The sequence below is a fragment of the Trachypithecus francoisi genome, unplaced genomic scaffold, assembly GCF_009764315.1.
Source record: "Trachypithecus francoisi isolate TF-2019V2 unplaced genomic scaffold, Tfra_2.0 Lachesis_group20, whole genome shotgun sequence".
NCBI classification, from domain to species: Eukaryota; Metazoa; Chordata; class Mammalia; order Primates; family Cercopithecidae; genus Trachypithecus; species Trachypithecus francoisi.
In genome coordinates, this window is record NW_022681466.1 from 64,009,154 (window position 1) to 64,032,979 (window position 23,826).

General features: G+C 50.9%; 3 protein-coding genes and 1 pseudogene across 9 annotated transcripts in view; 2 read left to right on the forward strand and 2 right to left on the reverse strand.

Annotated features, from left to right (window-relative positions):
• The window catches only part of ARHGEF15 (Rho guanine nucleotide exchange factor 15), a 32,773-nt gene extending 31,278 nt beyond the window's left edge, over positions 1-1,495 (reverse strand). For 3 of the 5 annotated variants that reach the window (XR_004430837.1, XM_033184612.1, XM_033184613.1), the window contains exon 1: positions 1,363-1,495. The gene's annotated coding sequence lies outside the window, so the exon portion shown is untranslated. Of the gene's footprint in view, positions 1-854; positions 897-1,362 lie in introns of those variants that run through there. The other 2 variants (XM_033184610.1, XM_033184611.1) reach the window with 2 other exon arrangements.
• A 5,666-nt stretch (positions 1,496-7,161) lies between these two features.
• LOC117068031 lies at positions 7,162-14,381 on the forward strand (annotated as a pseudogene).
• Positions 14,382-16,487: 2,106 nt separating this feature from the next.
• SLC25A35 (solute carrier family 25 member 35) lies at positions 16,488-22,112 on the forward strand. 2 transcript variants are annotated; one of them, XM_033184634.1, is made up of 6 exons: positions 16,488-16,681; positions 17,675-18,071; positions 19,594-19,659; positions 20,691-20,843; positions 21,203-21,337; positions 21,502-22,112. In XM_033184634.1, exons 2-6 carry the CDS (start codon positions 17,697-17,699, stop codon positions 21,673-21,675), a joined length of 903 nt encoding a protein of 300 aa, XP_033040525.1. In that variant the 5' UTR covers positions 16,488-16,681; positions 17,675-17,696; the 3' UTR covers positions 21,676-22,112. The 2 variants fall into 2 exon arrangements, with proteins under 2 accessions (XP_033040525.1, XP_033040526.1); XM_033184635.1 differs by lacking the exons at positions 16,488-16,681; positions 20,691-20,843 and having other exon boundaries at positions 16,720-18,071.
• On the reverse strand, positions 22,086-23,634 carry RANGRF (RAN guanine nucleotide release factor). Of its 2 annotated transcripts, XM_033184636.1 has the most exons (5): positions 23,286-23,634; positions 23,079-23,195; positions 22,739-22,895; positions 22,565-22,650; positions 22,086-22,360 (listed from the first exon to the last, which is right to left on the reverse strand). In XM_033184636.1, exons 1-5 carry the CDS (start codon positions 23,360-23,362, stop codon positions 22,237-22,239), a joined length of 561 nt encoding a protein of 186 aa, XP_033040527.1. In that variant the 5' UTR covers positions 23,363-23,634; the 3' UTR covers positions 22,086-22,236. The 2 variants fall into 2 exon arrangements, with proteins under 2 accessions (XP_033040527.1, XP_033040528.1); XM_033184637.1 differs by lacking the exon at positions 22,565-22,650 and having other exon boundaries at positions 22,091-22,360.
• Between the last annotated feature and the right edge of the window lie 192 nt (positions 23,635-23,826).

Genomic DNA, 23,826 nt, shown 5'->3' on the forward strand with positions numbered 1-23,826 from the left:
GCAGGGGGAGAGTGCAGTGGACAGTGTGTGGCGTGTGGCCCGTGAGGAAGTTCTCAGTGTGAGTGTCTGAGATAGCGGTGGCAGGGTGGGTGTGCGATGTGTGTTCTGTGCTGTCTGGGTCTGGGTGCCGTGGGTGCGCCTGTCTGCCGGGCCTGGGCTGCGAGGCATGCATCACTGTTTCCCTGCTCCACCGGCCCTCCGCCCCCCATTTCCCAGTTCCTCTCTCCGGACTCTCCCTTTCCGGATTATTTTTAGTCTCCTTTTCCTGCCATCAGGATTCCTGGAGCCTCTGACCCCCGGAGATGAGGAGGCCCTGGCTCAGTCTCTCCTGTCCTGCGTCTGATCATCCCCGCCTGCCCTTGGGTCTGGTCACAGAGAGAAGCCCAGCACAGGCATGAGTCTTGCCAGGAGGCCTGGGGAGGTGGCTGGGAGAGCCAGCTGAAGGAGAGGACCAGACAGGCCAGGGCGCTGTGGCCTGGGCTTCTCTTCCTCCCTCGAGGAAGGACGCTACAGTCCCAAGAAGGCTGCAGGGTCAGGGCTGCGAAGCAGGGGAACCCCCAAACTCCCTTCAGGGGTCAGCAGGAGAGTCAGACCCCTCCAGGCCTCCGATTGGGTCCTTGAGAAATGATGAGGGGGAACAAGGGGGTTGTAAATGATGGGTCTTGCAGCTCAGTGGCCTCTGTGTTCTGGCAGAAAGTCACTTAGCAAAGTGACCCACACAGTGGTCTTGACCACTGGCCAGCTCCTCCCCAGCCCCTACCCCTCAGGGATCCCACCCCCTCTCGGGTACCTGCATTTACTTCCTTCCCTGCCCCCCACTCAGGAATCCAGGTACTCGGGCCCCAAACACTCACCCTTGAATCCCCTCCACTCTCAGTCACCTCCCAGGGCTGAGTGAGTAGGGGCAGGAAACAGGAATCAGATCCGCCTCCCAACCGGACACCCCCCCCCAACAAACCACACCACGCTCCACATGCGCACATCACACGGGGCCCCAGGAGACAGAGGTATCCAGGGTCTCAGAGGTTAACGGGCTCTGGGGAAAAGCTGAAATTCAGGCATGGAAAATGTGTGTGCAGGTTCTACCTGAACAGCTGTGTAGATGGGGGCTCACAGGAGTGAGGTGGACAGGGGTGGGGATGAGGACAAGACCGCAATGGCACAGAGCATGGGTAACTGGACGCCTCTGTCTCAGCTAAGGGATGCTACGTGCGTCCCTCCACGGCGAGTCTCACCATCTTTCCCAGGACTCGCACCACCACCTGTCTCTTCAGCCGGGTGTGCGCCAACCCCTCTTTCACCCAGAGGGGCCCTCCCGCAGGCCTCCCTCCTTAACTCTGCAGGAGGTCCCCATGAATTTACCTTTATCTTTTTGGAATCAGTTGCTATTTTCAGCGTGTCCTGGCTGCCCCTTGGAGCAAGGAATGTGGGGCTGAGGTCTCCAAATGTCTGTTCCTGTGATTCTGGGGCGGGAGCTCAGGGCCCAGATTGAGATCTCTGCGGAGGAAGCCAGTTCCTCAGCCCCACCCAGCCATTGTGTCTGGCGTGTGTGTGTGGGGGGGTGGGGGGGGTGGGGGGGGTGGGGAGGGCCAGGAGGTAGTACTGAGGGGAGGAGAGGTGTGGACTTGGGATCTGTCTCCTCCAGGGAGGTATAACATTTGCAGGGGGCCAGGCGTCGTTGTTCACCCTTATAATCCCAGTACTCCAGCACTTTGGGAGGGCAAGGTGGGAGGACTAGCCTGGGCAACATAGTGTGATCCTGTCTCTACAAAAGATTTTTTAAAAATTAGCCATGGACAGGCCAGGCGAAGTGGCTCATGTCTGTAATCCCAGCACTCGGGGAGGCCGAGGCAGGCAGATCACCTGAGGTCAGGAGTTCGAGATCAGCTTGGCTAACATGGTGAAACCCCGTTTCTACTAAAAATACAAAAACTTAGCCAGGCATGGTGGCATGCGCCTGTAATCCCAGCTACTCGGGAGGCTGAGGCAGGAGAATTGCTTGAACATGGGAGGCAAAGGTTGCAGTGAGCTGTGATGGCGCCATTGCACTCCAGCTTGGCCAACAAGAGTGAAATTCCATCTCAAAAGAAAAAAAAATAGCTATAGTGGTACACATTTGTGGTCCCAGTTACGCAGGAGGCTGAGGTGGGAACATCGCTTGAGCCCAGGAGTTGGACTGTACAGTGAGCTGTGATCGCACCACTGCACTTCAGCCTGGGCAACAGAGCAATATGCTGTGTGAAAACAACAATAAAGAATGTGCAGAGGTCGGGTGCAGTGGCTCATGTCTGTAATCCCAGCACTTTGGAAGGCCAAGGCAGGTGGATCACCTGAGGTCAGGAGTTCGAAACCAGCCTGGCCAACATGGTGAAACCCTGTCCCTACTAAAAATACAAAAATTAGCCAGGAGTGGTGGCAGGTGCCTGTAATCCCAGCTACTCTGGAGGCTGACACAGGAGAATTGCTTGAACCTGGGAGGTGGAGGTTGCAGTGAGCCGAGATCGGGCCACTACACTCCAGCCTGGGCGACAGAGTGAGATTCCATCTCAAAAAAAAAAAAAAGAAAGAAAAGAAAAAAGAAAACAACCAAGAGTAGCCTCTGTTCCAATAACTATTTTAGTCAATAAATCAGGTAACACAATACAAAAGTAAGCAATTTGGCCAGGCAGGGCAAGTGGATCACCTGAGTTCACGAGTTCGAGACCAGCCTGGCCAACATGGTGAAACCCCCCGTTTCTACTAAAAATACAAAAAATTAGTCGGGCGTGGTGACGCACGCCTGTAATCCCAGCTACTCAGGAGGCTGAGGCAGAAGAATCACTTGAACCTGGGAGGCAGAGGTTGCAGTGAGCACGATCGCACCACTGCACACCAGCCTGGGCACGACAGAGTGAGACTCCATCTAAAAAAATAAAAAAGTTTATTTTGCCAAGGTTGAGAGCATACACCTGTGATACAGCTTCAGGAGATCTTGATGACATGTATCCAAGGTAGTTAGGGAACAGGTTGGTTTCATACATTTTAGGGAGACATAAGACCTCAATCGATATATGTAAGATGTACATTGGTTTAGTCCGGAAAGGCGAGACAACTCAAGCACAGAGAGGGTTTCCAGGTCACAGGTAGGTGAGAGACAAACTGTTGCAATCTTTTCAGTTTCTGATTAGCCTTTCCAAAGCAGGCAATCAGATATGCTTTTTTTTTAAGACAGAGTTTCGCTCTGTCACCCAGCTGGAGTGCAGTGGCGTGATTGTGGCTCACTGCAACCTCCGTTTCCCGCGTTCAAGCGATTCTCCTGCCTCAGCCTCCCGAGTAGCTGGGACTACAGGCGTGCACCACCACGCCCAGCTAATTTTTGTATTTTTAGTAGAGACGGGGTGTCACCATGTTGACCAGGATGGTCTCGATCTCCTAACCTCGTGATCTGCCCGCCTTGGCCTCCCAAAGTGATGGGATTACAGGCCTGAGCCACCATGCCCGGCCCCAGCTATGCATTTATCTCAGTGAGCAGAGGGATAACTTTGAGTAGAATGGGAGGCAGATTTGCCCTAAGCAGTTCCCAGCTTGACTTTTTCTTTAGTTTAGTGATTTGGGGGCCCCAAGATTCATTTTCCTTTCACACTGGTATATCCCAAAGTTCTGGAACAGGATCGGGCACATAATAGGTACTCAATAGTTGATGAATTGAACCAGATTAAATTGAATCCTTCCCACAGTTCACTACTCCTCTTTTTTTTTTTTTTTTTTTTGAGAAGGAGTCTCACTGTGTCGCCCAGACTGGAATGCAGTGGCAGGACTTCAGCTCACTGCAACCTCTGCCTCCCAGGTTCAAGCAATTCTCTTGCCTCAGCCTCCTAAGCAGCTAGGATTACAGGCATGTGCCACCACATCCAGCTAATTTTTATACTTTTAGTAGAGACAGAATTTCAACACGTTGGTCAGGTTGGTCTTGAACTCCTGACCTCAAGGGATCTGCCTGCCTCGGCCTCTCAAAGTACTGGGATTACAGACATGAGCCACCGTGCCCAGCTTTTTTTTTTTTTTTTTTTGACACTCTTGCCCAGGCTGGAGTGCAGTGGCATGATCTCGACTCACTGCAACCTCCGCCACCTGAGTTCAGGCAATTCTCCTGCTTCAGCCTCCTGAGTAGCTGGGATTACCGGCGTGTGCCACTGTGCCTGGCTAATTTTTGTTATTTTTTTAGTAAAGACAGAGTTTCACCATGTTGGCCAGGCTGATCTCAAACTCCTGACCTCAGATGATCCGCCCACCTCAGCCTCCCAAAGTGCTGGGATTACAGGCCTGAGCCACCGCACCCGGCCTGTATTTCTTTTTTTTTTTTTTTTTTTTTTTTTTGAGACGGAGTCTCGCTCTGTCGCCCAGGCTGGAGTGCAGTGGCCGGATCTCAGCTCACTGCAAGCTCCGCCTCCGGGTTTACGCCATTCTCCTGTCTCAGCCTCCCGAGTAGCTGGGACTACAGGCGCCCGCCACCTCGCCCGGCTAGCTTTTTGTATTTTTTTAGTAGAGACGGGGTTTCACCATGTTAGCCAGGATGGTCTCGATCTCCTGACCTCGTGATCCGCCCGTCTCGGCCTCCCAAAGTGCTGGGATTACAGGCTTGAGCCACCGCGCCCGGCCTGTATTTCTTAAATGTATTTGAATGTATTTGATTGAGACCAGTCGCGGTGGCTCACTTGTAATCCCAGCACTTTGGGAGGCCGAGGCAGGCCGATCAGCTGAGGCCAGGAGTTTGAGACCAGCCTGGCCAACATGGTGAAACCCCGTCTCTACTAAAAATACAAAAAATAGCCGGGCGTGGTGGCAAGCGCCTGTAATCCCAGCTACTCTACTCGGGAGACTGAGGCAGGAGAATCGTTTGAACCTGGGAGGCAGACGTTGCAGTGAGCCGAGATTGTATCACTGCACTCCAGCCTGGGTGACAGAGTGAGTCTTGGTCTCATTAAAAAAAAAAAAAAAATTGATTGAAGTCTCATGTCTCCCTAAAATGTACAAAAGCAAGCTGCACCCCAACCACATTGGGCACATGTTCTCAGGATCTCCTGAGGGCTGAGTCACAGGCCATGCTCACTCATATTTGGCTCAGAATAAATCTCTTCAAATATTTTACAGAGTTTGACTCCTTTTGTCAACATCACCATCTATTTTATTTGTGTCTTATCTCATTCCAAAAAGAAACTGAGCTCCAAAAATCATATTATGCAATAAACATGAGACTATTTTTGCATGCACATGTTATTTATTATAAAATACTTTTGCGAAGACACTGAAAGTCTGTGATGTAATAATTCATTCTCCTACCAGCCTTATAGAGCAAAAGTTTTCTATTTTTTCATATTCCAAAGGTGCCATCATAGTTTCAAGTCTGTCTTCTGCCTTGTTCTCTTAGCATTGCTTTATAACCAATTTTCATGTCGCTACGTGGTCTTTGCAGCTATAACGTTTCCTGGAATATAATGTTGCATTAAATAGATTTCACCATTCCTGGTAGCAGCAACGTCCATCTCCTACGAAACTCTCCATCACCCACCCCACTCCGTGTGGTTCCAGAGGGACAGCCAATCACAACAGCCTCCCTCTGGCCACGTGACTCGGGTTTGGCCTATCACAGTACCGTATTCCTCTGGCCACAGAGACTGGTCCGGGAATGAGCAGGTCGGGACAGACTCCTAGGGAAAGAGAAGCTTCTGGGCCTCTGAGAAAGAGAAGTTTTCTCCTTCCTCCAAGCTCAAGTTCCTCCAAGGCAGGAACAATCTAAGTCAGGAGCTGTCTGTGCCTTGGCCTTCTTCCTTACCCTGGAACGGAGGAAACCAGTCAACAGTGGGAGAAAATGAGCCCCATACCTGAGGGAAGCAGAGCCAAGAGAGGGAGGAGGCCTGGTGGTGGCGCATGCCTGTAGTCTCAACTACTCCGAGGCTGAGGCAGGAGGATCACTTGAGCCCAGGAGTTCGAGGCTGCAGTGGGCCAAGACCACGCCCCTGCACTCCAGCCTGGGTAACAGAGCAAGACCCTGTCTCAAAAAAAAGCAGGGGATTACAATGATATTTGAGTCCCTTGGACTTCCCAGTTTCCAGAGGCATGACATTCCCTTTTGCGCTTGAGCTGGTTTTAGCTGGTTTTCTGTCACTACTGCTGAAAGACTCTTGACCATTGCAATTTATCCCCTAGTGCAGAACTGGGAGACAGTCCACCTAAGGAAACTCACAGTCTTTATCATTACAAATAATGAGTGTGGCTGGGCATGGTGGCGCACACCTGTAATCCCAGCACTTTGGGAGGCCGAGGCAGGCAGATGACTTAAGGTCAGGAGTTCATGACCAGCCTGGACAACAAGGTGAAACCCCGTCTCTACTAAAAATACGAAAATTAGCCAGGCATGGTGGCACGAGCCTGTAATCCCAGCTACTCAGGAGGCTGAGGCAGGAGAATCGCTTGAACCTGGGAGGCGGAGGTTGCAGTGAGCCAAGATCACATGATTGTACTCCAGCCTGGGCGACAGAGAGAGACTCCATCTAAAAAAAAAAAAAAAAAAAAAAAAAAAAAAAAAAAAGGCTTCAATTTGAAGTCTTTTTGGTTTTTTGTTTTTTTTTTTTTTTTGAGGCAGAGTCTCGCTCTGTCGCCCGGACTGGAGTGCAGTGGCCAGATCTCAGCTCAGCTCACTGCAAGCTCCGCCTCCCGGGTTTACGCCATTCTCCTGCCTCAGGCTCCTGAGTAGCTGGGACTACAGGCGCCCGCCACCTCGCCCGGCTCGTTTTTGTATTTTTAGTAGAGATGGGGTTTCACCGTGTTAGCCAGGATGGTCTCGATCTCCTGACCTCGTGATCCGCCCATCTCGGCCTCCCAAAGTGCTGGGATTACAGGCTTGAGCCACCGCGCCCGGCCCTTTTTGGAATATTGTTAATAAGTAACCCTAGGAGCTTCAATGTGATTGGTTTAGACTTTGCTTGGAGAGTCTGTTCTGGAAGGATGAAGGAGCCCTCAAGTGTCTGCCCCATCTCCTTGTGTCTACACCCAGCAGCCTCCTTCAGTCTTCCTCATGTCACTGACCTGTTGGTTGGGAAAAGTGGGTGTCAGGGAGAAGAGGCACTTAGACTGTTCCTTTAAAATCAGGTAGAGGGGTTTAGCCAAGCCAAGAGGCAGGGCATGAATGAGCGCTGTGGGAATCCAGGGAAGTGCAGGCACAGCAAAGAGAAAAGTAGGCACATCTGGAAAACTATGAAAAGGAAACTTATCTGAAATGAAAAGAGGAACACATGGAGGCCATATGGTGAGCAATCACACAGGGCAGACAGGCCTTGAAGGCTTCAGAGCAGAGGTAAGGGGAGTGGATCACAATAGTTTTTGTTTGTTTGTTTGTTTTTGAGACAGGGTCTTAAAATCGCCTTGCAAAGTTATAATGGAGGAAATTAGGACAGTGAAAGAAATCAGACCTAACCAGTTCCATGTTGCTTCTAACCTTTAAGCTGTCCTTGTTCATTCCTTGGCGTCGGCTGAACTAACTTTGGGAAGGAATTCAGTTCATGGTTTGACTCGAAACAAAATTGATAATAGCCCTTAACTGAAAAGACCCCCTTCTTGCCTGGGGACCGGTCTGCCTTTGCAGGACTAATAAGTTGACAAATTAGCTACAAGATTATAAATTAGTTTGGAGGTCATGCAGCCACTGGCTCCATGAATCAACTGATGCCACTCAGACCTTAATCTGACATAACCAGTTCTGTCATCACACCCAGGAACAGAAGACAGCAAGAAAAACTCACTTCTGGCCCCTACAATTCCATCTCCAACCTGACCAATCAGCACGCCCCAATTCCCAAGCCCCTACCCCCTACCCGCCAAATGATCTTTAAAAACTCTGATTCTGCTTGGGGAGACTGATCTGAGTAATAATAAAACTCCCATTTCAGCTGGGCGCAATGGCTCTCGCCTATAATCCCAGTGCCTTGGGAGGCCAAGGTTGGTGGATCATGAGGTCAGGAGTTCAAGGTCAGCCTGGCCAACATGGTGACACCTTATCTCTACTAAAAATACAAAAAATTAGCCGGGTGTGGTGGTGCACAACTGTAGTCCCAGCTACTCGGGAGGCTGAGACAGGACAATTGCTTGAACCCAGGAGACGGAGGCTACAGTGAGCAGAGACCATGCCATTGCACTCCAGCCTAGGTGACAAAGCAATGCTCCGTCTCACAAAAAAAAAAAAAAAAAAGCAAGATTTGGTTTAGGAGTCATGCAGCTGAAGGTTGCAAGATTCTGAACCTCCCCAAATTGCTCCTGGGGATAACATCATTGTTGTAAAACCTAAGATCAGGGCTTGTGATATTTTGCAGACCCTGCACTCAGAGCATCATCTGGCAACACCCACATCAATAAACTGGTTCATCTGGTCCCACCCAGGAACCGACTCAGTGAAAGAGGAGAGTTTCAACTCCCTATGATTTCATCTCCCACCTGACCAATTAGCACTCCCCACTTTCCGACCCCCTGCCCACCAAATTATCAAAAACCCTGATCTCTGAATTTTCAGGGAAATTGATTTGAGTAATAATGCAATCATTTTGCATGTGGCATGGCTGGCCTCGTGTCAATTAAACTCTTTCTTTACTGCAGTGCCGTGGTCTTTATTTGTGCAGAGGCCAGGAGGAGCCTGCTGGGCAGTTACATTTCCACAGAGGATGCTAAGCTGGTGGAATATGGGCCTGGAAGTACTAGTGGCCATCAATGAGGTGGCCTGAGAATAAAACCGATCTATGGCAGAGGTGGAGAGTCAGATTTGAGTGCCTGATTCTGCTGGCCTGAAGTCATATCTGTGTCTGGAGTTTTCAGTTGTGTGAGTCAATGAGTTCCCTTTTTGCAAGCTAGTTTGAGTTGGATTTCTGTCACTTACAACAACAAAACAATCCCTTATAAAGGGAGCTTATACAGGTTTTGGTCCAGGTGAAGATATACGCAGACGAGCCTTCCACGCCACCACTAGGTGGAGTCTGAGCACTGCAGGTGCGGGGTCAGCCGCCAAGAGGAACCCATCAGTGTCTAGGCAACCAAGGAGGAGGCAAGAAAAACACAGCCACCGGCCCTCCAAGCCTCCGTGTGGTTCTGGCTCCCTCTCTATGGTACCACCCCTTCTTTCAGACACCTGGAAACTTTTATGTTCCCTATACAACTCCTCTCAACTCTGACTCAGGACATTGACATCCAGGAAAAAATGATAACAGCCTACAATAAATCAAGACAGCATGATATTGGTCAAAGACTAGACACACAGATCAAGGGAACAGAAGAGACGGCCCAGAAATGGAGCCACACAAATATAGAAAACAGATTTTTTACAAAGGACCAAAGGAAGAAGAAGAAGAAAGAAGAAGGAAGAAGAAGAAGAAGGAAGAAGGAAGAAGAAGAGGAGGAAGAGGAGGAAGAGGAAGAAGAAGAAGGAGAAAAAGAAGAAGTAGAAAAAGAAGAGAGGAGGACGAGGAAGAAGAAACCAAACCCAGACCTCACATAGTTTACAAAAATTAACTCAAAATGGATCATAGATCTAAATGTAAAAAGTAAAACTATAAAGCTCTAGAAGAAAACATAGGAGAAAATCTAGGTGACCTTGGGCTTAATTAAACATTTTTGGGTTTTTTTTTTTTTTTTTTTCTTCAGATGAAGTCTTGCTCTGTCGCCTGGCTGGAGTGCAGTGGTGTGATCTCGGCTCACTGTAACCTCCTCCTCCTGGGTTCAAGTGATTCTCCTGCTTCAGCCTCCCAAGTAGCTGGGATTACAGGTGCCACCACCACACCCATCTAATTTTTGTATTTTCAGTAGAGACGGGGGTTTCACCAGGTTGACCAGACTGGTCTCGAACTCCTGACCTCAGGTGATCCCCCCACCTCGGCCTCCCAAAGTGCTGGGATTACAGGTGTGAACCACCGTGTCTGGCCTTAATTTTTGCATTTTATTTTTAGTACAGATGAGGTTTCACCATGTTGGCCAGGATGGTCTCAATTTCATGACCTCGTGATCCACCTGCCTCAGCCTCCCAAAGTGCTGGGATTACAAGCATGAGCCACTGCGCCCAGCCCTGATATATCATATATATATATGTATTTTTTTGAAACGGAGTTGCACTCTTGTTGCCCAGGCTGGAATGCAATGGTGCGATCTCCACTCACTGCAGCCTCCACTTCCAGGGTTCAAGTAATTCTCCTGCCTCAGCCTCCCAAGTAGCTGGGATTACAGGCATGCACCACCACTCCCAGTTAATTTTGTATTTTTTTTTTTTTTAGTAGAGACGGGGTTTCTCCATGTTGGTCAGACTGGTCTCGAACCCCCGACCTCAGGTGATTCACCTGCCTTGGCCTCCCAAAGTGCTAGGATTACAGGTGTGAGCCACCGTGTCCAGTCTCTTGAAATTTTTTTTTTTTTTTTTTTTTTTTTTGAGATGGAGTCTCGCTCTGCCGCCCAGGCTGGAGTGCAGTGGCCGGATCTCAGCTCACTGCAAGCTCCGCCTCCTGGGTTTACGCCATTCTCCTACCTCAGCCTCCCAAGTAGCTGGGACTACAGGCGCCCGCCACGTCACCCGGCTAGTTTTTTGTATTTTTTTTTTAGTAGAGACGGGGTTTCACTGTGTTAGCCAGGATGGTCTCGATCTCCTGACCTCGTGATCCGCCCGTCTCGGCCTCCCAAAGTGCTGGGATTACAGGCTTGAGCCACCACGCCCGGCCGTCTCTTGATATTTTTAATTAAAAAAAAAAAAAAGGAGGTCAGGGAACCCAAGATGGAAGGCAGATTATGACAGAATAATTTAATGATACCACAAATGTATGTAATAACTTTTCTGAAGGGAGCTGGGGGTAAAGGTGCTGACCTGAGTAATTTTGGAAATGAGTAGAGTCTGTAAGATCAAAGGCTAATGGAACTACACATAAGCACTGTACCCTAGTTTATAAGATTCTTTCCCACAGGGGTATGTGTTAACAATTCTCTTTTGAGACATTATGGTTACAAATAAAGAAAATTTTTATTTTATTTTATTGAAACGGAATCCTGCTCTGTAACCCAGGCTGAAGTGCAGTGATGCAATCTTGGCTCACCGCAACCTGCGCCTCCCAGGTTCAAGTAATTATGGTGCCTCAGCCTCCCAAGTAGCTGGGACTACAGGTGTGCACCACCACGCCCAGCTAATTTCTGTATTTTTAGTAGAGATGCAGGTTTGCCATGCTGGCCAGGATGGTCTTGAACTTCTGACCTCAGGTGATCCACCTGCCTCAGTGGATTACAGGCATGAGCTACTGTGCCTGGCCACAAATAAGGAAAAATTTTAGGCCAAGTGCAGTGGCTCACCCCTGTAATCCTAGCACTTTGGGAGGCTGAGGCAGCTGGATCACCTGCGGTCGAGAGTTCACAAACCAGCCTGACCAACATGGAGAAACCCCGTCTCTACTAAAAATACAAAATTAGCCAAGTGTGGTGCCTGTAATCTCAGCTACTTGGGAGGCTGAGGCAGGAAAATCGCTTGAACCTGGGAGGCAGAGGTTACGGTAAGCCAAGATCACGCCCTTGCACTCCAGCCTGGGCAACAACAGCCAAATTCTATCTCAAAAAAAAAAGAAAAAGAAAAAGAAAGAAGAAAAATTTTAGGCTGGGTGCGGTGGTTCATGCCTGTAATCCCAGCACTTTGGGAGGCCGAGGCAGGAGGATCACCTGAGGTCAGGAGTTCAAGACCAGCCTGGCTAACATGGTGAAACCCCATTTCTACTAAAAATACAAAAACAAATTAGCGGCCGGGCGCGGTGGCTCAAGCCTGTAATCCCAGCACTTTGGGAGGCCGAGACGGGCGGATCACGAGGTCAGGAGATCGAGACCATCCTGGCTAACACGGTGAAACCCCGTCTCTACTAAAAAAATACAAAAAATTAGCCGGGCGAGATGGCGGGCGCCTGTAGTCCCAGCTACTCGGGAGGCTGAGGCGAGAGAATGGCGTAAACCCGGGAGGCGGAGCTTGCAGTGAGCTGAGATCTGGCCACTGCACTCCAGCCTGGGCGACAGAGCGAGACTCCGTCTCAAAAAAATAAATAAATAAATAAATAAAAATTAGCCAGGTGTGGTGGCTCGTGCCTGTAATCCCAGCTACTCAGTAGGCTGAGGCAGGAGAATTGCTTGAACCTGAGAAGCGGAGGTTGCAGTGAGCCGAGATCACAAATTGCACTCTAGCACAGGTAACAAGAGCAAAACTCCGTCTCTAATGATAATAATAATAATAATAACAATAATAAAGAATTTAAAAAGAAAAACAAAACAATTCTGATACTCCTATACATGGGTCCTGGAATAAACAATTAAGTAAATAGATGGTAAATTATAGAAGCCAGGTTTCTCACAGTTGGGGTGGGAGTTTAGATAAACAGGGGAGGTGGCCAGAATGATCCACGTAGTAATGGATTAAAGTTGGAGACATCACGCCGGGCGCGGTAGCTCATGCCTGTAATCCCAGCACTTCGGGAGCTGAGGCGGGCGGATCACCTGGAGTTCAAAGCCAGCCTGACCAACATGGAGAAACCCCATCTCTACTAAAAATACAAAATTAGCCAGGTGTGGTGGTGCATGCCTGTAATCCCAGCTACTTGGGAGGCTGAGGCAGGAGAATCACTTGAACCCAGAAGGCGGAGGTTGCAGTGAGCTGAGATCGTGCCATTGCACTCCAGTCTGGGCAACAAAAGCAAAACTCCGTCTCAAAAAAAAAACAGAAAAAAAAAAGTTGGAGACATCAGTATGAATTCATGCTTAGCTTAATATAGATATGGATGGGCCGGGCGCGGTGGCTCAAGCCTGTAATCCCAGCACTTTGGGAGGCCGAGACGGGCGGATCACGAGGTCAGGAGATCGAGACCGTCCTGGCTAACACGGTGAAACCTCGTCTCTACTAAAAAAATTAAAAAACTAGCCGGGCGCGGTGGCGGGTGCCTGTAGTCCCAGCTGCCCGGGAGGCTGAGGCAGGAGAATGGCGTGAACCCGGGAGGCGGAGCTTGCAGTGAGCTGAGATCCGGCCACTGCACTCCAGCCTGGGCGACAGAGCCAGACTCCGTCTCAAAAAAAAAAATATATATATATAGATATGGATGGTTGTATATGGAAATACATGTTTGCGTATATACATGGGTTACTATACACACATATATTTCCTTGCTTTCTCAGATGTGAGGGTCCAGAAGCAATGACACCTCAAAAGCAACAAGCACACCTAGTGCCCAGACCTTGGATTCTAAAGCCATTTGCCAGTAAAAGAAAATAGGGGTCCTTGGAGAAATGGCTGATTGCAGAACTGTGGCAGGAAATATACAAAATGAGCCTGGAACATTTTAAAGTATTTTTTATAGTACCAGAAAGTAAGGTGATACTAAATAAACAAAAACAAGGTTTTAATGAAAACAACAACAACAACAACACTGATGGGACTCTTTCCCCCTGGCTGAGGATTGACCGCCATCTTGAACGACTTAGTAACTGTCTGAACTAGGAAGTTCATGATCACTTCTACACACTTCAGAACGAACAAATGGTTATTGATGTCCTTCACCCTGGGAAGGCAACAGTATCTAAGACAGAAATTCAGGAAAAACTAGCCAAAATGTATGAGACTACACTAGATGTCATCATCTTTGTTTGTTTTTGTTTGTCTTTATGAGATGGAGTCTCCCTCTGTCACCCAGGCTGGAGTGCAATTGCGCAATCTCAGCTCACTGCAACCTCCGCCTCCCCGGTTCAAGTGATTCTCCTGCCTCAGCCTCCCAAGTAGCTGGGATTACAGGTGCATGCCACTGTGCCCGACTAATTTTTATAGTTTTAGTAGAGATAGGGTTTCACCATGTTGGCCAGGCTTGTCTCAAACTCCTGACCTCAGGTTATCTGCCTGCCTCTGCCTTCCCAAGTGCTGGGATTATAGGCGTGAGCCACCACGCCTGGCCTCATCTTTGTATTTGGATTCAGAACTCATTTTGGTGGTGGCAAGGCAACTGGCTTTGGCATGATTTATGATTCACTGGATTATGCAGAGAAAAATAAACCCAAATGCTGACTTGCAAGACATGGCCTGGATGAGAAGAAAAAGACCTCAATAAAGCAATGAAAGGAACACAAGACCAGAATGAAGAAAGTCGGGGGACTGCAAAGGACAGTGTTGGTGCTGGCAAAAAGCTGAAGGAGTAAAGATGCTACAGTAACATCTGTGGCCATTGTGGATTTTTCACGAGAACATTAATAAACTAAAAACTTTTGTGTGCAAAAAAAAATTCATGGGGTGAAGAGACACAGGAACCAACAGAAAGAGCTCTCAAAGGCCAAAGCTAGAATGAAATTAGCTAGAAAAGGCCGGGCGCGGTGGCTCAAGCCTGTAATCCCAGCACTTTGGGAGGCCGAGACGGGCGGATCACGAGGTCAGGAGATCGAGACCGTCCTGGCTAACACGGTGAAACCCCGTCTCTACTAAAAAATACAAAAAACTAGCCAGGCGAAGTGGCGGGCGCCTGTAGTCCCAGCTACTCGGGAGGCTGAGGCAGGAGAATGGCGTAAACCCGGGAGGCGGAGCTTGCAGTGAGCTGAGATCCGGCCACTGCACTCCAGCCCGGGGGACAGAGCGAGACTCCGTCTCAAAAAAAAAAAAAAAAAAAGAAATTAGCTAGAAAATAAATAAGTATATTGGATTATAACTCAAAGTATAAATGTCCATGAGTCCATCCCAATTAAATAAATGGTTGAATAAATAATGGGGGATATCTCATATGAAATAACTCCAGACCGGGAGTGGTGGCTCACAGCTGTAATCCCAGCACTTTGGGAGGCTGAGGCGGGTGGATCATCTGAGGTCAGGAGTTCGAGACCAACCTGGCCAACATGGTGAAATCCCGTCTCTACTAAAAATACAAAAATTAGCTGGGCATGGTGGTGACTGCCTGTAATCCCAGCTACTCGGGAGGCTGAGGCAGGAGAATCACTTGAACCCGGGAGGCAGACGTTGCAGTGAGCCGAGATCGTGCCATTGCACTCCAGTCTGGGCAACAGAGTAAGACTCCATCTCAAAAATAAAATAACCTCCAAATAATGTATTTATATACGCCCCTTTCAAGGAGGGAGAGGCATAACTTCCTACTTCTTTAATGTGAACTGTGCTTAGTGACTTCCTTCCACAATGTACAATATGGAAAGGGGAAAAAAAGAAAAATGTTATATTGGGAGGCTGAGGCAGAGAATTGCTTGAACCTGGGAGGTGGAGTTTCAGTGAGCTGAGATCATGCCACTGCACTCCAGCCTGGGCGACAGACTGAAACTCCATTAAAAAAAAAAAAAAGAATAATGTTATAATGGGAAAAACTGACAAATGCCACCTCAGCCAGATGATCAAGGTCAATATCAACAATGATGAGTCATGTTGATAGTATGTATCAAGTCATGTTGCTAGTATGTATTCTTTAATGTGAACTGTGCTTAGTGACTTCCTTCCAAAATGTACAATATGGAAAGGGGAAAAAAAGAAAAATGTTATATCGGGAGGCTGAGGCTGGAGAATCGCTTGAACCCAGGAGATAGAGGTTGCAGTGAGCAGAGATCGAACCATTGCACTCCAGCCTGGACAAGATTGAAAAAAAAACAGGAGCTACAGACATGACAATTCAATGTAACTTGGTATCCTGGATGGGATTCTGGAACAGCAAAAGGACTTTGAGCAAAAACCAGTGAAATCTGAATAAAGCATCCACTGTATCTCTCTCTCTCTCTCTCTTTTTTTAGACAGTCACGCTCTGTCACTAGGTTGGAGTGCAGTGGCGCCATCTCGGCTCACTGCAACCTCTGCCTCCTGGGTTCAAGAGATTCTCCTGTCTCAGCCTCCTGAGTAGCTGGGAATACAGGCATGAGCCACCATGCCCAGCTAATTTTTGTATTTTTCGTAGAGATGGGGTTTCACCATGTTGGCCAGGATAGTCTTGATCTCTTGACCTCATAATACGCCCGCCTCGGCCTCACAAAGTGCTGAGATTACATGAGTGAGCCACCGCGCCCAGCTTGTATCTCTTTTTTTTAATCTTCTTTTTTAGAAACAGGATTTCACTTTGCCCAAGTGGGTCGCGAACTCCTGGGCTCAAGCAATCCTCCTGCCTCAGCCATTCAAAGTGCTGGAATTACAGGTGAGCCACCGCACCCAACATGAACTTAAGATTTGAAACAATGATGAAATCTTGGCCGGGCGCGGTGGCTCACGCCTGTAATCCCAACACTTTGGGAGGCCGAGGCGGGCGGATCACGAGGTCAGGAGATCGAGGCTATCCTGGTCTAACACGTGGTCTCTACTAAAAATACAAAAAATTAGCCGGGTGTGGTGGCAGGGGCCTGTAGTCCCAGCTACTAGGGAGTCTGAGCCAGGAGAATGGCGTGAACCTGGGAGGCGGAGCTTGCAGTAAGCTGAGATCGCGCCACTGAACTCCAGCCTGGGCGACAGAGCGAGACTCCGTTTCAAAGAAAAAGAAAAGAAAAAACAAAGCCTAAGGATTTAACCAAGTTCCTTCCTCCATCCTTCAGGCCTCCCACCCTCGGCGCCCGCGGCCAGCCACGGCCACATACAGCCACGCCCCGGAGCTAGAACCTGCTGCACTACCCGGTGCAGCCTCAGGAGACTGGCTCCGCAGCACAGGTGTGTCCCTCTCCCTGCTCAGGCCGGTCGGCGGCTTCCGGGCTCTCCGGGCGCCGGCACCAAGCATGGCGTGGACCTGAACTTAGGTGACCCCACCCGGTCACAACCCGGGGTAGGAAGCTAAAGAAGGGAGCCGTTCGCCCACCCGAGGGGCGGTCCCAGCACCCCAGTGGGGAACTGCTGCGCTCGGCCTCTGTGTTCGATCGGGAACCCAGGTCTCTTTCCTGCCAATGACAAAACCCCCGCGTCCCAGGCCTCCTTTCCGGAGCCGGAGTCCGCGGCCAATCGCTGGTGGCGGGGCGGGGAGAGTTAATTCCAACTGCCTCCGGCTGATTCCGGGGACCGGAGCGCCGAGAGCTCCTCCCACTGGCCGCGGGGCCGGTTCGGCGCTGATTGGCTGAGGGCCTCGGCTGCGGCTCTCGAAGGCTCCCCATTGGTCCAGCGCTCCAGTGGCAGGAGTGTGGCTGCCGGGCCTCCGCAGGGTACCCGGGGTGAAGCTGCTGCGAGCTCCGGTGGCTGCCTGGGTCCTGACTTCTTTCTCGGATCCAGATCTCGTTGCTGGCTCGAGGAAATCACCGGCTTTTCTCCCGGATCCTTTTCTTCTCTAACCTGCTGGCTTTCTTTTTCCTGCCTGCCTGGCTTCCATCTCCCAGCTCCGCGGTTCCCTCCTCTACTCCCCTGCCCTCGTCGCCCGCCATCCTGAGCCATCCCACCTGCCACCTTCTGTCTTTTGCCCCTCCTTGACCTCAGAGGGTCCTGCCATAAGCTTCTCACCAGAATCTCCTAGATTTCTGTCTCTTCCCTGCTTGCCAGCTCCTGACTCCCAAATTCCAGCTGACCACTTCCATTTGACGACTTGACATTTGACCCTGACACCCTTGACTGCAAACCTAAATTCTTACCTTCTGCAGCCTGTACTGCTGAAACAGGCCTTCCCCTGTCTTCCAACCCCGCTTTCTGACGCCCATTTTTACTTTCTTACTCTTGGGCCAGTCCCTGCTACAGTTATCCCATCATGGACTTCTTGATGAGTGGCCTGGCAGCCTGCGGGGCCTGTGTATTCACCAATCCCCTGGAGGTGGTGAAGACCAGGATGCAGTTGCAGGGAGAACTGCAGGCCCCTGGCACATACCAGCGGCACTACCGAAATGTCTTCCATGCATTCATCACCATCGGCAAGGTGGATGGCCTGGCTGCCCTGCAGAAAGGCCTGGCCCCCGCCCTCTTATACCAGTTCCTGATGAATGGCATCCGTCTGGGCACCTATGGACTGGCTGAGGCTGGGGGCTACCTGCACACAGCCGAAGGCACCCACAGTCCTGCCCGCAGCGCAGCGGCTGGGGCCATGGCTGGGGTCATGGGAGCCTACTTGGGGAGCCCCATCTACATGGTAAGAAGAGGATTCTTGCCTGGGACCTTCAGGGCAGATCCTTCTTGTAGGATAGGAGCCTGGTCTTTCCAAGGGCATAGGTGGCAGGGTGCTACCCCACTGCAAGCAGGGAAAGGCATCAGGAAAGAGCTGGTAGGCTTTGGAGTCTTCTGACCTGCCCTATACACACCCATCTGATGGACACGATTGAATGTATTGATTAAGATTATTGACTTTGGAGCCGGTCACCGTGGCTCATGCCTGTAATCTCAGCACTTTGGGAGGCCAAGGCGGTAGGATCACGAGGTTAGAAGATCCAGACCGTCCTGGCTAACACGGTGAAACCTCGTCTCTACTAAAAAATACAAAAAATTAGCCGGGCATGGTGGTGGGCCCCTGTAGTCCAAGCTACTCGGGCGGCTCAGGCAGGAGAATTGTGTGAACCCGGGAGGCAGAGCTTGCAGTGAGCCGAGATCACGCCACTACACTCCAGCCTGGACAACAGAGCAAGACTCTGTCTCAAAACAACAAAAAAAAAAAGATTATGGGCTTTGGAAACAGCCTTTCTGGAACTAAAGTCCTGGCTTTGAAAATTACTAGTTGGTGAGCTTCAGTTGCCACATCTGTAAAATGGGAATAATTGTAGTGGCCTTTCTGTGTGATTATTGGGAGGATGGAGGGAGACAAATGCGGTAGACATGGAAGCATTAGTGCGAATCCTGGCAGAGAGTAAGCATTTAGTAGCATTGTTTTCATTATTATGTGTTGATATTGAGGTTGGATTTGTGAAGGGGAGGATAAGGAATTTAACATACGTCAGAGAGTGCAGGGATCAGGAAGATCCTGGTTATTACAGAATTAACAATCTCAACATCTGCCCCTTTGAGTTATCTGGTATAGGTGAAAGGTCAAGAGCCTGAGGCCCAGAGAGGGGAAGTGATCCACTCAAGGTCACATAGCTGTTTATTGCTAGGACTAGGCCCTGCTTAGTGCTCCTAAGAGCAAAAGAGACTGGGACGTAGTACGTCCTGTAGCAGAGGCAGTCTGGTCTCATTCGCAGGGTTTGAGTTTCAGGGACGGTGGTCTCTCCAAAGTCGACTAGATACCTTTATGGGGAGTGGGGGCTAGAGAGCAAGTTTTGCCCAGAGTCTGATGGGGAGCCTGATAGAAGTGGTGGCTGGAGATCCGGTCTGGGAATGGGAGCTGGCATGAGAGGCTGGACACCCAGGTCTTGCCTAATATGCCTAAGGAAATATTGCCATTCTCCAACCACTCCACCCCCAACTGCTAGCCCCAAGGGAAGAAGGATATGAAGGGGGTGGGGTGTCTTGCAGTGCTGGGAGATCCATCCCCCCGCAGCTGGAGCCTAGAGACAGAGTCTTTTTTGTTAACCTATTTGTTAAGTAGGAACAACAATAATTATCAGAATAAGAGGATATTCATTGCTGAACACCCTAGAGGAAATGTGAGGGGGTCAGACATTTGGTTCTGAGGTAGGAGGATGGCCACTGGGGCATAAGCTATGATATTCTCTTGTTCGCAGGTGAAGACACATCTGCAGGCACAGGCAGCCTCAGAAATTGCTGTAGGGCACCAGTATAAGCATCAGGTGAGAGTTCCCAAGTCTGCCAAAGTCCCTGATCATCCTTTCTCTTTTCCCCTAGCTTTCTGCCTGTACCCAACAGCTCCAATCCCAGCCGCTGCTCTGCTCAACCCATTAGTTCTGTCCCATTTTGCCCCTGAAGCCTACCCAGACCCTCTTTCCTTTTTTTTTTTTCAGACGGAGTCTCGCTCTGTTGCCCAGGCTGAAGTGCAGTGGCACGATCTCAGCTCCCTGCAACCTCCGCCTCCCGGGTTCAAGCGATTCTCCTGCCTCAGCCTCCCAAGTAGCTGGGACTACAGGTGTGCACCACCACACCCAGCTAAATTTTGTTTTGTTTTGTTGAGACAGAGTCTCATTCTGTTGCCCAGGCTGGAGTGCAGTGGTGCGGCCTCGGCTCACTGCAACCTCTGCCTGCCGAGTTCAAGTGATTCTCCTGCTGCAGCCTGTTGAGTAGCTGGGATTACAGCCATGTGCCACCACGTCCAGCTAATTTTTGTATTTTTAGTAGAGATGGGGTTTCACCATGTTGGTCAGGCTGGTCTCGAACTCCTGAACTTGTGATCCGCCCGCCTCGGCCTCCCAAAGTGCTGGGATTACAGGCATGAGCTGCTGCACCCGGCAATTTTTGTATTTTTAATAGAGATGGGGTTTCACCACGTTGGCCAAGCTAGTCTCAAACTCCTGACCTCAGGTGATCCACCCATCTTGGCCTCCCAAAGTGCTAGGATTACAGGCATGAGCCACCACGCCCAACGCCTCTTTCCAATATGTATTCCAGTTCCTCTAATTTTCTGCCCCCGTTTCTCCTGACCAGTGAATGCCCTCACTTCTATGCATCCCACCCCAGTTCTTGGGAGCCCAGGGAGGGAACAGTGGGGTGACTAGACAACCAAGGGCCCCATTCTGGCTCTAAGCCCACATTGAACTGGTTGTCTGAATGACAGGTTCCTATTAAGCACCCATCCTTGGCAGTGTTAGGATGGCAGTCCCTGATGCTGGGCTGTCTGAATCCCACCCCCTGGTCTTCCCCACACTAGGGCATGTTTCAGGCGCTAACCGAGATTGGCCAGAAACATGGTCTGGTGGGGTTGTGGCGTGGGGCTCTGGGCGGCCTGCCCCGAGTTATCATCGGTTCCTCCACCCAGCTGTGCACCTTCTCATCCACCAAGGACCTCCTGAGCCAGTGGGAGGTACTGCCTGGGAAATGGGTGGGTCTGTTTTGGGAAGAGGGGAAGGGGAGGGCAAGCTGCACTGGGCCCTGGAGGGGACGGTGCCCCACATTCAAAGGTGAGGGAGTGGCAGGAGGGCTTGGAGGTCACTGACTCTTTAGACCCTTCCCGCAGTTCTCTTGTCACTTCCTCCCAGAAGGGGTACCTGAGCCTTCAGGGTACCCTGGCCTTCCTCCTTCTCAGTGTTTTTGCACCGTTATAACTGGTGCGGTGGAAGCTCCCCGAGTTACCAGCATCTGTGTCCCCAGGGCAGGGACTGTCCTGTCCTTGGGGTGGAATGGTTGGCTGGTTGACAATGCTCTTCCTCTCTACCCCCTTAGATCTTTTCTCCTCAGAGCTGGAAGTTGGCTCTGGTGGCTGCCATGGTGAGTGGCATTGCAGTGGTCTTGGCCATGGCACCCTTTGATGTGGCCTGCACAAGGCTCTACAACCAGCCCACAGATGCACAGGGCAAGGTAAGGAAGTGCTCTGGGATGCAGGCAGGGAAGCAGGGGTTCGGGGAGGCAAATTGCGGGTTCAGGTGGGATAGCCTGAAATGCAGCCTGTGGAGGAGCTGCCCCTGGTGGGCTCTGACAAACTCCTTCTCTGTGCTCTCCCTCCCTCTCTGACATGCTCTCAGGGCCTCATGTACCGGGGGATACTGGACGCTCTGCTGCAGACAGCTCGGACCGAGGGCATTTTTGGCATGTACAAGGGTATAGGTGCCTCCTACTTCCGCCTCGGCCCCCACACCATCCTCTCCCTCTTCTTCTGGGACCAGCTACGCTCCCTTTACTACACATACACTAAATAACAGCCTTTCTCCCAGACTCCACCAAATGAGCACTCCTTGGCCATTTGTGCCTCCACCACTATGTCCTGGTGACTACTGATAGGTGACCTTTCATCCATCCATGGGGGACAGCCAACCCCACTCCCCATCTGTTCTCAGGGTTGAACACTACAAGCATTTCCCTTCTTTCCTTGGGTGTTGCTTTAAACCTTCCCTACCCATTCCCTGGGTAATTCACATCCCTCTCTCAGGGCTGAACCACTCATCCCAAAGTGTATTTCCTCCCTCTCACCACTGCCACCCTTGAGTCCCTCCTGCTCCCATGAACAGCTTTAAACTCCTCCCTCCAAAACCAAAGGGAATTGGGAGACCCAATTCCCAGGTGTCTGGGACCCAGGCATCTTGTTAGATTCAAAGGCACAGAGATTATATTGATTATAAAGCAAGTTTATTCTGAAGAGGGATTGTCTTATGTTTATGCACAGGGAAGAAATGAGAGGAAACCCTCTTTTCAACCTCTTTTCCCCTTCACAGAACTGAGTCCCCAAGTTCTCAGCAACATCATACAGTGCTTCAGCACCTTTACTGGGGACCAAAGATGTTGGGATCATGAAGGGTCAGACTGGTCACCAGCTGTTCAAAGTCACCCAGGCTCCAGGGTGGAGGTGACAGATTTTCAGGGCCAAGAGATGACCTGTTGTCAGGGCTTGGGGTGGGGAAACAGATGGAGAGAGAACATCATCCAGGCCTGAGGTTTGGAAATTGCCAATTTCGGTTCCAGAGGACCTGGGTATCAGTTACCCCAAACCTCTGGCCCCATCCCACCAGTGAGTCTCCCTGTTCTGTCCCTCCCAGCCCGATTCTCCTGGGAACCCAGTCATGAGATACCCGCCCGTTCCTTCCTCCTTACGGGGGCTGATTGAAGGTGAGCAAGAGATCAGTCTGGTACTGGGGCAGCCTCAGCAAGGCCTGATGAAGTGTCACATCCTTTGCTACCTAAGGGGATCAGAGTCAGGATGCTTACCTGGATCTCTGCGCCCCCGCTACCGCCCTTCCAGGACATTGCACACTCTCAGGCCCTCACCTGCTGGTTTTCCTTAGCTATCTGCTGCTTGCCAGAGAGGACCCAGGCTTCTTGACAGCAGCCCCTCAGGGCCAGGTTCTCCAAACTGAGAGGCTGAACAGACTCCACATGGACAGCCCTAGCCCCCTGCACGCCACCAACATCCTCAAAGTGGTACCTGGAGTAGGGAAGCGGGGTCAGGAAGGGACATCTCTGGCCGCCTCCCCGGGAGCATCTTTAAGTTGCACGGCTGGCTTCCGGCCCCTGCATGTTCTCACTGCCCAGATTAACCGTCGGCCGCGGGTCCCGCCCACTGCCCCGGCCCCGCCCCTGCCATTGGCCAGTCCAGGGCCCTCCTCACCGCGCAGCCGCTTCACCCTGCACGTGGGCCTGCAGCTCGAGAAGTTCCACGATCAGGCTCTGGTCCGTCACGGGATGGCAGAAAACTTCTTGATTGTCCGGGACCGGTCGGAGGTCGCTGGAGTGAGGCAAGGCAGACCCTGGTTGACCCCGGTCTCTTCCCACAACCCACCCAGTCAGCCGCCCCTGGGCGCCGCGGCCTTCTCACCTTACGTCAATGGCCCCCGTGGGGAGGATGGCGGAAAAGGCGCCCCCGAACAGCGGGCAGTCTCTCATGGGCTCCATGGGCCTGAGGCTGGGTTATGGGCATTAGAAAGGTTTAAAAGAAGCCCACATTGGGTCACGTGGCATCGGCTCCCTGGGTTTCGCAGCTGCCACCGCCACCTGGGTTTAGCTTAGCTCCCGGATCCTTTAAGATTTGGTTCCGCCCCGCGTTATCGCTGGCCAATCAGCGCCAAGGCCCTGGGGGCGGGGGTCAGCGGCGTTGCTCCGGAAGCTGCGCTCTTAGGAGGGCGCCGGGCGGGACGGTGGGGTCTGGCTTGGGGTTAGGGTCTGTGTCGCCCTGGGTGGTCACGAGCATGCTCCCGCCAGCCTCCTCTTGATTGATTGATTGATTGATTGATTGACTGATTGACGGGTCTCCCAGCCTCCTCTTGATTGATTGATTGATTGACTGATTGACGGGTCTCGCTCTGTCGCCCAGGCTGGAATGCAGTGGCGCGATCACGGCTCACTGCAGTCTCCACCTC